The sequence below is a fragment of the Sarcophilus harrisii genome, chromosome 2, assembly GCF_902635505.1.
Source record: "Sarcophilus harrisii chromosome 2, mSarHar1.11, whole genome shotgun sequence".
In the NCBI taxonomy this organism is placed as follows: Eukaryota; Metazoa; Chordata; class Mammalia; order Dasyuromorphia; family Dasyuridae; genus Sarcophilus; species Sarcophilus harrisii.
The window spans coordinates 464003914-464021944 of NC_045427.1; the positions used below are offsets into that span (position 1 = coordinate 464003914).

At 36.8% G+C, this 18031-nt stretch overlaps 1 protein-coding gene across 5 annotated transcripts in view; it reads right to left on the reverse strand.

Moving 5' to 3' along the window:
- ABCC12 (ATP binding cassette subfamily C member 12) overlaps window positions 1–18031 on the reverse strand; it is a 79711-nt gene that overhangs the window by 38848 nt on the left and 22832 nt on the right. For all 5 annotated transcript variants that reach the window (XR_004232267.1, XR_004232268.1, XM_031954436.1 and 2 more), the window contains 4 exons: window positions 15082–15153; window positions 12237–12361; window positions 11391–11463; window positions 10434–10637 (listed from right to left, as the gene is read on the reverse strand). Coding sequence is in view for 3 of the 5 variants with exons in the window: in XM_031954436.1 (XP_031810296.1) it covers window positions 10434–10637; window positions 11391–11463; window positions 12237–12361; window positions 15082–15153 (474 nt within the window). In the remaining 2 variants the exon portion in view is untranslated. The remainder of the gene's footprint in view (window positions 1–10433; window positions 10638–11390; window positions 11464–12236; window positions 12362–15081; window positions 15154–18031) is intronic.

The window sequence follows — 18031 nt, forward strand, 5'->3', positions numbered from 1 at the left end:
GGAGCAGGAAGATAAAGGACTGAAGGAGAAAAAAATTTGGAACACAAACTCTTACAAAACTATTTTTTGTTTAAAAAAACAAAACAAAACAAAACATTTGGAAAAGTAAAATACTGAGAAAAATCACTCGGTTGGGGTGATTGTCTTTTGCCTCTTTTTGTATCCCCAGTATTTAGTACAGTTCCTGTTATATTATGTATACTTAATGTTTATTGATTAATCATCTGTAACAATATCATCATCATCATTACCACTTTTATCACTCATTATCATCATCTATCCCCACAATAGATTATTACATTCTCTGTTGTCAGTGGGGCTTCCAAAATTCTTACAAGTTAAATATGCATATAGATTTAAATATGTAATTAGACTATTACAGTAACATCCACATTAGGATTATTATATATGCACTTTATCCCCATAAACACTTATTTCCATTATTATCCCTTGTCCCAAAGAACTAGATTTGACAATTTTTTTTTCCTTTGATTCTGAAATAAGACTGAACAAGAGTCCATCTATTCTTACATTGGGTGAGATGTAATCCATCTGAGAAAAGGGGTTTCTTCTTTTAAAATCTTTTTTAAGTACAATAAAGGCAACTTTGCTAATGAAGAAGTAGCAAGTGTTCATCAGAGACCTGCACTAGCCTGATGTTAAAGTTAAAATTTGCACACTTTCCTTTGAGATATTTGATAAGGAAGATGGCGGAGAAGACACACGCGACTTTCTAAGCTCTTCTCTTACCCTCGTTACCAATATTATATTGAGCCTCAAAAATAGTCTTGATTGCTACAATTCGGAAAGATAAGAAGTAGAACAACTCACCCAAAAAGAAAATTCAGCCTCCCCAAAAAGGTTGTTCGGGGCCAGGGGAGATGGGGCAGGCGGGGAAGAAATTAGGTTCGAGAGTCTCAAACCAGGTGAAAGCACAGATCTCAGCACAAAACGCGCCCCAACCCCAAATAAGGGCTTTTCCTTGGGGGTTTGTGATCCTGCACGGCAGGGAGGACGACCGGTTACCTCCAACCCTGGGAGCTCGGTTGGGGCCATAGAAGCTTTTCAGGGCCGATTTGCATTGGGCAAACACTGGGGCAGAGTTCGGCGGTCTGCGGTCTGCTCCAGCTGCTAAACTCACAGTCCCACAAGAGGCTCCGGCCCGGGGCGTGCACCACCATTAGCCAGCCAGGGCAATCGATAATCCACTCAGCCCTACTAAGCCGTTTGATAACTTTCGGCCAGTGCTGAATCCACTTCCTGTTGGGGAAGGAAAACTCTCACCAAAGACCCCATATCTCGGGAAACCTTTAAATCTTTCCCTGCTCTGCAGAGGGCTGGTAACCCCTTGCCTGGGACCTACCTAAAGGCTTTAAAACATGAATAAAAAAAGATGAAAAGAACAATCGACAGCTTCTATGCAGAAAAAGAGCAGGTCACAAACCTGAAGAGACATCAAACAGCAAAATATCAGATGTCCTCCCTTTACATAAAGTCCCATAGAAGAAACCATTAAAAGTCTCAAAAGAGAGTTAGAAGATAAATGGGGAAAGGAAAGAGAAGCCAAAAACAACCTTCCTGAAATAAATTGGAAAAGTTAAAAATTCCCAGGAAGTGCAAATTGGTGTTGGAAAAAAAAAACACAGGAAAGTAAGAATTTGAATTGAAAAATAAAGAATTCACTAAAAGTAGGATCCTGAATTGGAAAAGACAAAGAAACCCAAGAAAGTAGGATCGGTAATTAAAAGAAAATAATTCACTAAAAAAATTATGAAATTGGGGAAAAAAAATTCAAGACCAAAACAATAATTAAAAATCAATTGGAATATACAGAAAGAAGTAAAAAAAAAGCTAATGAAGAAAATAATTCTTTAAAAATTGAACTGAACAAATTGAAACTAATGATGCATTGAGACAGCAAGAACTAGAACAAAACCAAAAAAATGACAAATGGAAAAAACCATGAATTATCTATTGCTAAAATGACAGATTGAAAATAGATCTAGGAGAGATAATCTGAGGATTATTGGACTTTCCGAAAACTATGATGAAAAAAAGAGCCTAGATACTATTTTTTACAAGAAATCATCAAAGAGAACTGCCCAGATGTAATAGAATCAGAAGGTAAAATAGGATTGAAAGAATTCATCGAACACCTTCTGAAAAAAACCCAAAATAAAACACCAAGGAATATTGGGAAAATTTCAGAACTTGATAAAGGAAAAAATTTTCAAGCAGCCAAAAAAAACCATTTAAATACCGAGGTGCCACAATGGATCCCCAGGATCTGGCTGCCCTACATTAAAGGAAAAGAAGGGCCAATTGATATCGAAAGGCACAAGAACTTGGGATGCACCAAGAATAAACTACCCATAAGCTGAGCATTTTCTTCCAGGGAAGAAGATGGACATTTAATGAAACAAATGAATTCCATTTGTTTCAAAGAAAAAACCAGAATTAAACAAAAATTTGATCTAAGAAAGAACCTAAGAGATGCAGAAAAAGGTAAAAAATAACCTTGAAATTTATTTCTGTTGTGGATATAAAAAAAATACATGTAAATTTGATAGTACTGATTAAATTAAAAAAAGGGAAGTAGATTGGAAAAGGGAGATAGAATAAGGTGGGGGAGGGATAAAAGAGGGAAACCAATCCCAAAGAGGCAAGGAAAAAGGGGTTTGGGAGGGGAGGAACAGTGGGAATCTTCCCACAGGGGTCAAAGGAAAAAATTTGAATTTTGTTTTGAGAAAATTTTTCCCTCATTAAAAACGGGGGGAGGAAAAGGGGAAAAGGGGGAAGGAAGGGGGCCAAAGGGGGGGGAGGGATTAAAAGAGGAAAATCGGGAAAGATTAAAAGTTTAAAAGGTGAAAGAGGGTTGGGGAGGCAAGAATAAGTAAAGCACAATTGGGGTTATTAGGATGGCAGGAAATACAGATTTAGTAATTCTAACCGTAAATGTGAATGGGATGAACTCCCCCAAAGAGGAGGCAAAGCAGACTGGATCAAAGTCAGAACCCTACAAATGTTGTTTACAAGAAACACAAAAGCAGGGGATACATATAGAGTAAAGGAAAAAAGGCTGGAGCAAAATCTATTATGCTTCCCAGGTGAAGTCGGGTAGCCATCCCATTCAGATCAAAAAAGTAAAATTGATCTAATTAAAAGAAATAAGGAAGGAAAACATCCTGCAAAGGGTACATAAACAACGGAAGCAATATCAATATTAAAAATATATGCACCAAGTGGATGGCACTACTTCCTAAAGGAGAAGTTGAGAGTTGCAAAAGAAATAGAAACAAAATGTAATAGTAGGAGATCTCAATTACCTTGGAATTAAAAATCAAACCACAAAACAAATAAGAAAGAAATTAAAAAAGTAAACAGAATATTAGAAAAATTAGGTATGTTGGATCTTTTGGAGAAAATTGAATGGAGATGAAGGGAATATACTTTCTTTCCAGCAGTTCATGGAACCTATTCAAAATTGACCATATATTGGGACATAAAGACCTAAAATTAAATGCAAGAAAGCAGAAATAGTAAATGCTTTCTTTTTCAGATCATGATGAATAAAAAATACATTCAAAAAAAAATTAGGGGGAAATAAAAAAATAATTGGAAACTAAAAAACCCATCTTAAAAAATGATTGGGTAACAGCAAATTATAGATACAATTAATAATTTAATTAAGATAATGACAATGATGAGACATCATAAAAAAATTTGGGGATGCAGCCAAAGCTAATAAGAGGGAATTTTATATCCCTAGAGGCTTACTTGAATAAAAACAGAGAAAAAAAAGATTAATGGTTGGGCTTGAACTAAAAAAACTAAAAAAGACCAAATTAAAACCCCAATCAAATACTAAATTGGAAATTTAAAATTAAAAAGGGAGAAATTAAAAATTTAAATAAAAAATCTATTGAACTAATTAATAAAACTAAGAGTTGGTTCTATGAAAAAAGCCAATAAAAAAGATAAGCCTTTGGTAAATCTGATTAGAAAAAGGAGGGAGGAAAATGAAATTAGTTCTTAAAAATGAAAAGGGAGAACTTCCACCAAGGAAGAGGAAATTAGAGAAATAATAAGATTATTTTGTTTCAACTTTATGCCAATAAATTTGATAACCTAAGTGAAATGGATGACTACCTCCAAAAATATAGACTTCCCAGACTAAAGGGAGGAAGAAATTGTTGAATAGTCCCATTTCAGAAAAGAAATGAAAGGCAATTAAACAACTCCCAAGAAAAACCCCAGGACCAGATGGTTTATATTGAATTTTACCAAACATTTAAAAAAAATTGGCCCAATGCTATATAAATTATTTGATAAAATAGGGAATGAAGGAGTCTACCAAATTTTATGACACAGAATGGTATGATACCTAAACCAGGTAGGCTGAAAACAGAAAAGAAATTATAGACCAATCTCCTAATGAAATTGATGCTAAAATTTAAAAAGATATTAGCAAAAAGACCCGAAAATCATCTCCCAAATAATACACTATGATCAAGTAGGATTTATACCAGGTGCAGGGCTGTTCAATATTAGGAAAACTATCAATATAATTGGCCATTTAATAAAAATTAACAAAAAACCATATGATCATTCTCAATAGATGAGAAAAAGCATTTGATAAAATCCAACATCCATTCCTATTAAAAACACTTGAGAGTATAGGAATAAATGGACTTTTCCCTTAAAATAATCAGCAGCATCTATTTAAAAACCATCAGTAAGCACATATGTAATGGAGAAAACTGCAACCATTCCCAATAAGATCTGAGTGAAACAAGGTTGCCCAATCACCGTTATATTTAATATTGTATTAGAAACGCTAGCTATAGCAATAAGAGCTGAGAAAAGAGATTAAAGGGAATAAGAATAGGTAAACCAAATTATACCTTTCGATGACATGATGGTATACTTAGAGAACCCCCAGAGATTCTTAAAAGTTATTAAAATAATCCAAACCTTTAGCAAAGTTCGGTTATAAACAAACATCAGCACTTATTATCACTAAAAACCAACAGTCAGAGTTACAAAGAGAAATTCCATTTAAAGTAACTACTGATAATATAAAATTTTAGGAATCTATCGAAGGGAAAATAGAAACTTTATGAGCAAAATTCAGACCACTTTCACACAAATTAAGTCTGACCAAACCAATTGGAAAAATATTAAATGCTCTTGGATAGGGCGAGCAAATATAATAAAGATGCAATATTATAAAAACCATTTATTTAGCTATACCAATCAGACTCCCAAAAACATTTTAATGACCTAGAAAAATAACAACAAAGTTCATATGGAAAAAACAAAAGGTCAAAATTTCAAGGGAATTAATGAAAAAAAATCAAATGATGGTGGCAGCTTTCCCAGATCTAAAATTATATTTGAGCAGCAGTTACCAAAACATTTGGTATTGGCTAAGGAATAGATTAGTTGATCAGGGGAATAGGAGAGGTTCAAGGGATAAAACAGTCAACAAATATAGAACCAGTCTTTGACAAACCCAAAGATCCCAGCTTTTGGGATAAGAACTACGTTTGATAAAAATTGCTGGGAAAATTGGAAACAATATGGCAGAAACTAGGCATTGATCCCTTCCGAACACCAAGATAAGGTCAAAATGGGTTCATGACCTAGCAAAGAATAAATCATTAATAAATTAGAGGAACATGGGATAGTTTACATCTCGATTGGAAGGGAAGGTCTTTATGACCAAAAGCAGAACTAGAGATCATTACTGATCAGAAAATAAAAATTTTGATTTACCAAACTGAAAAGTTTTTTGTATAAAAAACCTTTGGCAAAGATTAGAAGGGAAGCAATAAACTGGGAAAATATTTTTACAGTCAAAGGTTCCTGATAAAGGCCTCATTTAAAAAATATATAGAGAATTAACTCTAATTTATAAAAAAATCAAGCCATTCTCCAATTGAAAAATGGTCGGATATGAACAGACAATTTCGATGAAGAAATTGAAACTATTTCTAGTCATATGAAAAGATGCTCCAAGTCATTATTAATCAGAGAAATGCAAATTAAGACAACTTAAGATAATTTACACCTTCGTTCTAAAATGACAGGAAAAAAATAATTGATTGTTGGAGGGGATGGGAAAACTGGGACATTGATTCATTGTTTGGGTTGTGAACAATCCAACCATTTTGAAGTAGTTTGGAACTATTAAAAAGTTATCAAACTGTGCATACCCTTTGATCCAGCAGTGTTACTACGGTTATATCCCAAAGAGATTATAAAAAGGGAAAGGGACCCGGTGCACGAATGTTTGTGGCACCCTTTTTGTAGTGGTTTAGAAACTGAAACTGAATGGATGTCCATCAGTTGAGAATGGCTGAATAAATTGTGGTTATGAAAATTATGGAATATTACTGTTCTGTAAGAAATGACCAAAGGATGATTTCAAAGGCCTGGAGAATTTAACGAACTGATTGAGGAAATGAGCAGGACCAGGAGATCATTTATATTCAACAACAATACTAGATGATGCCAGTTCTGATGGATCAGGCCATCCTCAGCAACAAGATCAACCAAATCATTTCTAATGGAGCAGTAATGAACTGAACCAGCTATACCCGAAAAAGAACCTGGGGGATGATAAAAAACCATTACATTAATTCCCAATCCCTATATTTATGCACACCTGCATTTTTGATTTCCTTCACAATAATTGTACAATAATTCAGAGTCTGATTCTTTTTGTACAGCAAAAATTTTTTGGTCATGTATACTTTTATGTATCTAAGTTATATTTTAATATATTTAAATCTACTGGTCATCCTGCCATTTAGGGAGGGGGGGGGTAAGAGGTGAAAAATTGAACAAAGGTTTGGAATTGTTAATGCTGTAAAGTTACCCATGTATATATCCTGTAAATAAAAGGCTATTAAATTTAAAAAAAAAAAAAAAAAAAAGAGATATTTGATAAGGATTAATAATACTCTGCTATCTTGGGGAGGCAGGACTTGTGAACTCCAATAAAAGGAATCTTGAAACCTTGAACTTCATTTGGCCAAGTCTATTGTCCTGTTGATCTTTGAACAAGCACAATGGACAAAGAAAGTGCTTTTCCCAGGGAGAACACCAAATGCCCAGACTTTCTTGATAACTCCATTTAATGGAGAGAATGGCATGATCTCTCAAGATTTTATATAAGACCAGTCTTAAGTCTGTCTTTTAAAAATATCAGTACCTAATCATTACGGAGTACATTTTTTTTATTATTATCATATCTAATCATTATGGAGTACATTTTTTTTATTATTATCATTTCACAATAACCTGATGAGTTAGGGTGGGTAATTTTTTTCTACAACTTATAAGGAATTTTGTTGTTTATTGTTGTTCAGTTGAGTCCAACTTTCTGTGACCTTGTTTGAGGTTTTCTTGACACAGATACTGGGATGGTTTGCTGTTTCTTTCTCCAGATCATTTTACAGATGAAGAACTGAAGCACACAGGGTTAGATTTAAACAACCTGCCTAGGGTCATATAGTTGTGTCTTCCAGGTCCATCACTTTATCCACTGTACCACCTGGCTACATATATAAGGAAAACTGATTTTCAAAGAGAAAAAACAAGATATCTGAGGTCAGAGCCAGGACTGAAATTCAAGTCTGGCTCTGAAATCAAACTGCTCAAGATAATTCAGTAGCACCATTCTTGAGGCTAAACAGTCTTTTATTTGGCATTTAGAGCCCTTCATAGTCTAGCTTCAACCTGTCTTTCTAGATACTACTTTCTAGTGAAAATGACTTATTATTCCCTTTATACAACATTCCATCTTCTGCGTCCTTGCTTTGAACAGACTGACCTGGGTGACTAATTTTTTTCCCTCCTTCCTTCTGACTCTTGAAATCCCTTCCCTTACTCCCTTTAGTGCTAAACTCAAGTTTCAAATGTATGAGCCCCTTTTTCTGATTCTTTCCTTTCCCCTGTTAAAGAAAATAATATTATTCCCCCTTTATCCTGAACTATGAATTTTGTGTATATTTACCAGTGTGTAGTTTGTGTTCCCCTCAGTGGACCCTAAGCTTCAAGGCATGAACTATTTTTTGTTTTTGTTGTTATTTTTTTTTAAAATCTTTATCACTAGCACTTAACATAGTGGCTGCTATTTCTTGGGTACTTAATGAGCATTTATTGAACTTGAACAGTCGAATTGAATTGACTAAATTATGTCTGCGGACTCTCAAGCTGAAGCCCTTTCTACTGTGTCAAAGCACATGCCTTGGGATGATGGGACAATTAAAAAAGCATTTCTGGTGAGTAAGCCTCAAGTTCAATCAGTCCAATGATACTCTGTGTGGTGTTAAGTGATGTGGTTTGGTGTTAAGAGCCCAAGATTTGGAGGCAGAGGTTTGGGTCCAAGATCTCACTTTGGTACTTTGTTACCTCTCCGTAACTCAGACTATTCTTATGTTTAAAAAAAGAGATTGTACTAATTAATCTCAGAGAGTCTTTCTAGGGTCCTAGTTGTTGTTATAGAAAACAAAGTATATTTTATTTTCTACAGTGTTTGGGGCCAAGGAAACTTCATTCATTGGAGGAAATTTTCTGAACGTTTCCCAGGAAATTGAATACTAGCCTGCAGGGAAGCTCTTAATTAATATATTCAATGAGTCTCATGAAAAACGAAACAAAAACAAACAAAAACAAACCAAACCAAAAAAAAAAAAAAAAAAAAAAACTGTTGTGGGTGGCAGGAGGACACACACAGAGACATGAGAGCGAAAGAAAATTTTCAGGACCTTAGAAATCATCCGGTCCAATCCAGGTTCATTTTAGATAAGGAAACTGAGGCCCAAAGAGGTTAAATTATTTTTCTGTTTTTACACAAGTATTCACTGACAAAGCCAGGATTGTGATTCCAAAACAAACTATTCATTGTACTATATTGCTTCTCAGGGCAAAGTCACAGCAAAAAAAAGTAAACTCCTTATGTTTTTGTCTTTGTATCCTTACTTGTCTTGTATGTGAAGTATGACTTACTTGTCATCATGCCTAATGGATTGATTATAGGTTTTTAATTGAGTGATGTGGGGGGAAAAAAAAAACAAGCTTAGTGAATTTGATCAATGCAAGCTGATTTTACCATGATCATGAGAAGCTTCAGTGTTTTGTCCAATGTTCAGGAGTCGATCTATCTAGCTTGTCACTCTCAAGTCTAAAAAATAGACTGAGTGGTTTGGGATTTTTTGGGGGTGGGGTGAGGGTGGGGGAGGCAATTAGTTAAGTGACTTGCCCAGTGTCAACAAAGTATATAAGATCAAATTTGAACTCAGGTTCCTTCTGACTCCTGCACCAGGGCTCTATCTGCTAATCCCTTATGTTAGGAATGCAGAAGAATCAGATGGCAGCTTGGTAGTGCCTCCCTGGGGAGAAGTCATTTACTGACTTATTCAGTTGTTTCCTATTTATTTTCTTATTCTTAGTTAATACCTTTAGCTTTTGAATTCATGCATCATTTGGTATGGCCTGGTATAGATATACACATTGGTAGGGACTTGAGTAAATCTTGTGTTGCTAATAGGTGTGTGCTAAATTTTATTTTGTAAACTTATTTTGCAATCACCACATCAGATTTTTTTGGCTGATTTACTGCAGTCATTGAATTTTTACTTGTATTAGAAAATCCATCAAACAACCCATTAGTATTAAGACAGAAGATTCCTCTTGTTCTGCCCTATCCTTTCTTTCTTTCTCCTCAGGACTGAGTTATTTGGAAATAGAGCTCATTCTCCCAGTGCCACCTGGTGGTTTGCTGCATTTTCTTAAAAGGAAGGAGTAAAATGTGTGGAGAGAGTGGGAAAAGGACATTCACAATCTTTTAGAGCCAGAATAGGGTACCTTAGAGATCTTAAAGTTCAATCTCCTCATTTTTAAGGGAGAAAAGCATAGGCTCAGGGAATTTGTCCAATGTCACATGACTACTTAGATAAGAGGGCAGAGCCATCAAGTAACTATGGTAGCCATGCACACAAAGAATAAATATGCACAGGAGATTTAAATATAGAATTCACTTTGAATATTGGACTTGTAATCCTCCTCCAGGTTGTATTCTACTTTTTGCATGTCCCCAAGGTTTGTACAGCCTCATTTTATGCTGTGATGCAGTGTAAAGAGTCTAAGACTTATAGTCAGGAGGCCTAGATTGACCTTGAGCATCTCACTTAATTACTCTGAGCTTCAATTGCTTTATCAGTAAAACAGATATAATTATCCTTATGTTACCTGCCTCTCTATGTGGTTGTAAGGAAGGTGTTTTGTAAATTTCAAAGTGTTATATCCATGGGTGTTTTTCTTCTGAATAACTTATTTTTTTTTTCATTTTACAAATGGTCAGTGGTACTGAGTCAGAAAGTGTCCTGTACTGTGGCCACATAGAACACCTTGATTCCCATTACCTGTAGCTGATGAGTCACTAAAACCATAGTCTTTCCCTTGAGTGCCTTCTTAATGCATTCTTCAAAAATTTGCTTCCCAACATGAGCATCTACCGCGGAGAGCGGGTTATCCAGCAGGTAGACCTCACGGTCAGCATACACAGCACGAGCCAAACTGATCCTTTGCTTCTGGCCCCCGGAGAGGTTGAGGCCCCGCTCCCCAATCTGCAAGAGAGGAGAAACATCATACCCGATTGGCCCTTCCATTTTCTACTTGGAAGGAATAACCAGCCAGTAGAGAAGTCATCCTCAGTGTTCAGTCTGGTACTTCAGATTTGTAGTGAAACAGAGGTGCTTATCTGTCACAGAGCTTAATTGGCACATGAGCCCCAGCCCACTCCCCTCCTCCACGTTGGTGGTAGCAGAGCAGCCATCTTTTCTTCCTGCTCCTCCTGTAGAACAGAATAGCATGAATGCCAAACTTGAAGGAACTGAAACCAGGTCCTGATTCTGTTCTTGTGGAAAACTCAAAGAGAAAAAGTAGTCTGCTAAGAGCCTTTGATCAGAGAACTATTCATGGCAGCAGGCTGCTTTTCCCTTCACTGAGAGACATTTTTGGTAGAACGCCAACAGCTCACCAACAAGTCACACTCTGCCTGAACAGCAAGGTGAAGCCCTTCGAAAAATGATCCTAAAGCCCTCCAACTTCAGCTTAACTGACCATGGTGGCCAAAGACCATACCTACTGACATCCCAAGAAGTTTGGCTTGACTTAGCACCTTGTTTTTAGCTTTGATATTTGGTGTGATCAGAACAATAAGAGGCAAAGTCCAGCTGAGATACTTAGACTTTATCATGAGTCTTGTTGTTCCTCAAAGATTCTTCAACTAGAGTAGGTCCCCATTTAGTCTAAAGGATCGTGGATAAGCGATTTTTGTGGTTGCTCCTGTGTGAAGACATATGAACAGCAATGCTCACCTCAGTCAAATCTCCATAAGGAAGATTTTTCAAGTCCTGTTGTAAGCCACAGACCTTGAGTGCATGTTGATACCTAAAGGAACAAAATGAAAAAGCAAACTTTTTGAGAAAGACTCCCCAGTTGTGTGTTGTGAAAGAGCTTAGGATCTGCCTTTAAAACTCTTGTTTTATTAAGTTGATGCTGTTCTTCAGGCTGTTTTCTGGGAGTGAGGTTAGGTACATAAGCCTTGTAATAACATCATCTCACCCCCATAAATCCTTGTGTCTCTTTCTGGAATATAAGCTGAAACTTGAGTGACTATAGGGCTAGGGCTAGTCTACAACACTTCCCTCTTTCCTCTCATCAGCACTTTCACCTTCATTCTACTGCATTTTCTGTTAAAAATGATGCCTTCTTTCCTGGATAGGTTTCAGCTTAACAGTGTCATTTTAAAACTGGAAACTTTCTTCTTATTCCTTTAAATCATGTTCTGATGGCATTGGCATCAATTAATGTCAGGACTAGGTAAGCTCATACCTGCTACCTTTGACTTCAAAGGAGATTCAGGTTATTTAGCCCTAAAGCAAAATTAGTAAACATATGTGATGTTATGCTAAATCTTAGCATATATTACTTGACAATGGAAATAAGAGTTCTGATTCAAATCAGCTTCCCCTTGTGTAAACATGGGTACTCTGAAATAGTTTCTTCCAGCCTCCTAAGACAGAACAAAGTACAATGTCCAATCATTTGGCCATTATAAGTGCTGTAATGGGATACTTAAAAAAGACCCTACCACCTCACTTTTGTATCATTCAAAGTGGCATTATTTGTCTAAACCGTTTTACTGGGTAATGCACTGTTACCTTTGGCGGTCAAACTTTTCTCCAAATAATATGTTTTCTCTCATGTTTCCATGGAAGATCCATGCTTGCTGTGACACATAAGCCACTGTTCCATTCACTGCTACAGACCCATCCCATAATTGCATCTAAAACAAGAACATTTAACATTCAGATATCCAAACTAGAAAGTTACATTCTTGATATTGTTGCATCCTCTTTGAGTCAGTAGCATTCCGTTATCATTACCTGAACACTACTAAAGTAATTGAAAGTTGACACTTTGTTTTCCATACGTAATGCTTATTATAGTGCCTAGACTCTAATAATAGGTGACATATATATGGAGCCTTACAGGTTTGCAGTCATGCATGTACTTGTATGTACACACACACACACACACTCTTATTTGTTTCCTCTTTGTCAGCGGTATTCCATAGTTGTTACATGAATACTGTTAAGGTAGTTGAGATACTATCACACTGATAGGCTCATTATGATGCCTAATGTCTAATAATTATATAAAGCTGACATTCACTTTAAAGTGATTACAGCCACATATATATGTACATATATATATATGTCTGTATGTGTATGTATACATGTTTATGTCATTACATCATTACAACCCAATGAAGTAGTCATTATTCCATCTTGTAGATGAAGAAACTAGAAAAGAAGAAATGACTGTCTTTGAGAACTAGTAAGTCAGCTAGAATTCACACCCAGCTATCCTGGCTCCCATCCTATATTCTTTCTACTACATCACAGTTTTTGTTTATTATAATAGTACTTTAGATTCTCTATCATGTTTTAAGATGTCCTATAGATATTTTAAACCATGGGTCTTAAGAGCTAATATGGACTTAAAGTGGTCATCCAAGCCAGGCTCCTGCCTTCATGTAGATTCAGTGGGATGGTCCCTATTTTAGAGGAAATAGCCAAGGTCCAGAGAAGTTGTGAGTAACCCAAAGTCACATAGCTAGTAAGTGATGGAGAGACTGCAATCATCTTTCCACTCCCTCTCATCTCAGTCAAGTCACTTAACTCCTTCAGTTTCCTTCTCTGTAAAATGAGGAGTTGAACTCATGAATAATCAATAACCACAACCATTCCAGCTATAAATCCTATGATCCTAATCAAATTAATCCAGTAAGAGCATTAAAATACCTGCTTGCTTGTTCTCAAACCTCCTCTTGACCTCTGCGTCCTATCAATCATTTCTCTCCAGATTTGGGGGGAGGGGGGCTCTACTTTCCCCTGCTTCTCCTCCTCTCTGTATGACCATTACTTCTCAGATTCCTTTGCTTGATTTTCATCCAGGTCTTGTCTGCCAACTAAGAACAATCCCACTCTGTTCTGGGCCCTTTTCTTCTTCCTCTGTACTGCCTCAGTGATTTCATCAACTGCCATTGTTTCAATTATCAACTCTATGATGATGATTATCAAATCTATCTAGACCTAATCTCTTTACTGACCTCTAGTCTCACACCTCCAGCTGTGTAGCAGACATCTCACATTAAATTTCCTATAGACATCTTTAACTCAACATGTCCAAAACTGAATTTATTGTCTTTACCCCCAAATCCTCTTAAATTCCTCTTAATTCTAATACCTTCTCTCTGTTGGTTTTTCCTATTTATCTTTGGGCCTCCACCCACAAGTTCCCTTCAGCTAAAGCTCCCATTATAAAAGAGCCAAACTAAAACCCTCTCTTTGCAGAGGTTCCAAACATGCCAGCTATGCTATGCCATGCTATGCCGAGGAGCCTCTGACCACTGGAATATTCTTTCCAGTGCCACCCTCTCTTTACCCTCACCTATTTTCTAACCAGACTTTTGCCTCTCTGTCAGGATTTCTAACCTTACTTCCAGTCTCCATAATAAATCTCTTTTATCAATCTAGGTTTTCAGGTCTGTAATAATACTATTTATTATTTCCTATTTATGTGTACCTTGTTCCAATATGGTTGTTTGCATAGTATCTTCCCCTCACATTAGATTGTGAGCTCCCCAAGAGCAGGGACTATCCTTTACCTTTCTTTTTATCTCCAGCACTTCAGATAGTGCCTGACATATATTATTGGTACTCAGTTGTTTCAGTCACATCTGACTTTTGTGATCCCATTTGGAATTTTCTTGGAAAAGATACTGGCTTCCTTCTCCACCTCTTTACAGAGGAGAATTTAGTGATCTGCCCAGGGTCACATAGTTAGCTTTTGAGGCTGGATTTGAATTAAGGAATATAAGTTTTTCTGACTCCAGGCCCAATACTCTATTCATTATGCCATCTTGCTGCTCTTGCATGGCACATAGTAGGCACTTAACACTAACTGACTTTGTCTAAGGTATTTTGGTAGCCTCTGTTAGATATGAACTTCAAGGAGGTCTACTCCTAGTTCTGCTAAGGACAAACACACTACACATGTGTACTGTAAGCCAATCCAAGGCGGTTTGAAGAGAGATGGGAGCAAGGGGAGGCTTCAATGGACAGAGGGAACCTGTTCCAAGATGCAAAGGGAGTTAGGAATTCAAAAATTCCCATGAACATCCTGTTTTAATGAACAGTCTCAAGGGGTTAGTCATTGTTTTAGTCTTGCCTCTTGGACAGCAAGTGACATCATTTTCCACATTAGCTAAGAGTGGGGAAAGCGGTAAAGAATGAGAAGTTACCATTGAAAAATCATTGTGAATACTTATTTTCATTGCATAGAGCAAAAGAAGAAGTTTTTCCATGTAAGTCTCTGGATTTGTCTAGCAAAATATGCCCCCTTTTTTCCCCCCAAGAAATAGACCATACAAGGGTTATTCAAATGCATTATTTTAGGGAAATTATATTTTTAAAAGTATTTCTTCAGCATTTTTCTTACCTGTCCCAGAATGGCAGCTATGAGGGAGCTCTTTCCACTTCCAACATTGCCACAAATTCCCAAGACCTTTCCCTGCCAAACAACAGAGATTAGACACAGTGGTGCTGCCAGGACCCCCTACCCTTATAACCTAGTAAGATGCCTTGGCTCTAAGCTGCAGAAAGGAGAGGTTAAGAAATGTCACCCTAAGAAATCCTGTCATCAGCCTCAAAGATTCAACCCTAAGTATATATAGGAATGCAGAAATATAAGTCTTAATTAAATCCTTTACACAGTGTAGCATAGTGGAGCAGCCTAGAGGACTTCTTGTAATAATGGAGAGTTGGCACAAAGCACTATATTCCTACTTGGCCTAGAGACACCAACCCCACCTTGTTTGGAGATATGATTTACCCTGAAGAGGAAGTTTTGAAAATAGAAGAGATAATGAAAATATAGAGGATATGCAACCTCTATGCAACAAGAAGGGGGAAAAGAAGCACATTAGTGTGTGGAAGGGTGGGTTTTTTTTAGAGGCTGTTTTTTTCAAATTATTGTCCATATTACAACTATAGTAATTCAACCTGAAATTATCAAACAGCTTTTCCTTCCTTGCAAACTAAATTTTACAGGTTCTTCCAAAATGAAAGAGACCAGAGAAGTTAACTTTTTTACTTTACAGCTTATCAGATAATCAATGACAAAGGAAAATGAATTGGCTATGTTTATCATCGACACATTAAAGGAAAAATATTGGAGATAAGGATGATTTTGCTTTCCAGGCGTTCAGATCATCAAAAGAAGACACAAATCAGATTAGACAGAAAGATATGGGACATGTATAAGAGTTTTAATTAGGATATTCAGCCAGAGAATTTTTTTAAGGTGAACATTTACTGAATATTCAATTTAAAAGATTTTTATTCATCAAACTAAAGAAATCAAATGGTCAAATTAACTTAAAATTAATTTCTAAACTTAACTCGAAATGCAAAGTTTGTGTTTTAATCATATTGAAGAGGGGACCCGAAACTCTAAAAATCCTTAAAGGAGAAAATCTTCAACTCTGCCTCAGTGAGGGACCCTGCCCCAAGGGACAAACAGCTTCTTCCTTATTATCTAGGTGGGGTTGGTTCAGTCCTGAAACTCACTGAATTCAATTCAAATTCAAGTTGAAACTCAGAGAGGAGCCACTTGGGACTCCACCCACAAGTTCCCTTCAGCTAAATCTCCCATTATAAAAGAGCCAAACTAAAACCCTCTCTTTGCAGAGGTTCCAAACATGCCAGCTATGCTATGCCATGCTATGCCAAGGAGCCTCTGACTACTGGAATATTCTTTCCAGTGCCACCCTCTCTTTACCCTCACCTATTTCCTAACCAGACTTTTGCCTCTCTGTCAGGATTTCTAACCTTACTTCCAGTCTCTATAATAAATCTCTTTTATCAATCTAGGTTTTCGGGTCTGTAAATTCCCTTACAGAGAACCTCTGCACGGCCAGAAGGGAGTCCCTCAAACTCCCTACCCTTATGCTGAATCCCAAGGGGGTACAGGAGAGCCAAACCTCTCCATTTGGTTCCCTGAAACCCAAATCTGCCACTAGACCATATCATTTAACTCCCAGACCACTAGAAACCCTAATCTCATTTTGGTTCCCTAAATCTAAACCTTATCAATATCCTTGCAGAATGCAAAATACAGAACAATCTTGTCAGCCTTAAAAATTCATCTTTTAAATTGTACCCTGCTCCCTTAGCCCTGCATTTTAGCCATTAGAAGGATGGTAAAGTTTAAGGATTGGTGATTGAAAGCCGCTTTTTAAAAATAATTTTATCTTTTAAAAATTTTAACTTTTGTGCCTTCCTTGATTATACTAAGCAAAGCAACAGGTCCTCAGAGTGTGGTTTGAATCACAAAACAAAGTAGTCAGAGAAGTTACAGCAATAAAAATGTAAACTTGTTTTCCCTGACTCTGGAGTACCCAGGCAGGCATGAGCCTGTAGGAGACAAGAAGAAAGCAGACAGACAGCTGATCTACCAGGAACTGGTCACCACTAAGCACAGTACCAGTTGAGCATTGAGAACCCTCACATTTAAGGAGTAAAGAAAAGCCAGCGACTTCAAGCAACCAAATCATTGAACGTGTTGCTTTCTTCCTCATCAGAGTTTCATGGGAATGGCAGAATGGAAGCGAGAAGGAAGTAGAACAAGGAAGTAGCAAGGGCAGCTGTGCAATAACTAGAGCTCCCAGAGATTAGAAAAGTTACCTCCATCCAGCTGTGGGCTCTGGATCCTGGGCAGCCCCATCTGGCATAACCCATATACAGGCCTATGTAGGGAGATGATTTTTTTGTCAGTCTTTGTTCTATACCTTGTCTGTATAATGTGCCCTGGATCAACTGTTCTAGCAAATAACTTTTAAAGAGAGCAATAGAAAAAAAAGAGAAAAAATACAATTTTTTTTTTTTTTAATTAAAATGTGATAGTATTGACCTCTAAAGTAAATCTGAAGTATGGGAGCAAAGATACAGAATGCTGAGGGACATTAAACAACAAAGCTTCATACAAGTTCAACTTTTGAGGATGGTAAGACAGTTACACTAAGCAATGTTTATAGACCATCTCTTGATTTACTTTAAGAACATATACTCTTCTTATACTCATTGAGGTCCACATTGCATAATCAACAAGAAATATCCTCTCTTTTTGAGCTTATCTAACCTGAAAAACAACGTTGCCTCTCCAACCTTTCCCCTTCCTCCCACCTTTACAACTAAAGATGCAGGTTTTTTTTGATTTAGCAGTTCTGAAAGGAAGAGTAGTTACTGGATACTGGTGTTTATATGTTATATATACTTTGTCAACATGCTTCAATTTTCAAAGAATTAAGAAAGCTAAGCCATTTGTCTCTCTCTGATCCATGCATGTGTGCCTCCTTTCTATGACCTCCCTCCCCACCCCCCCAGATTTA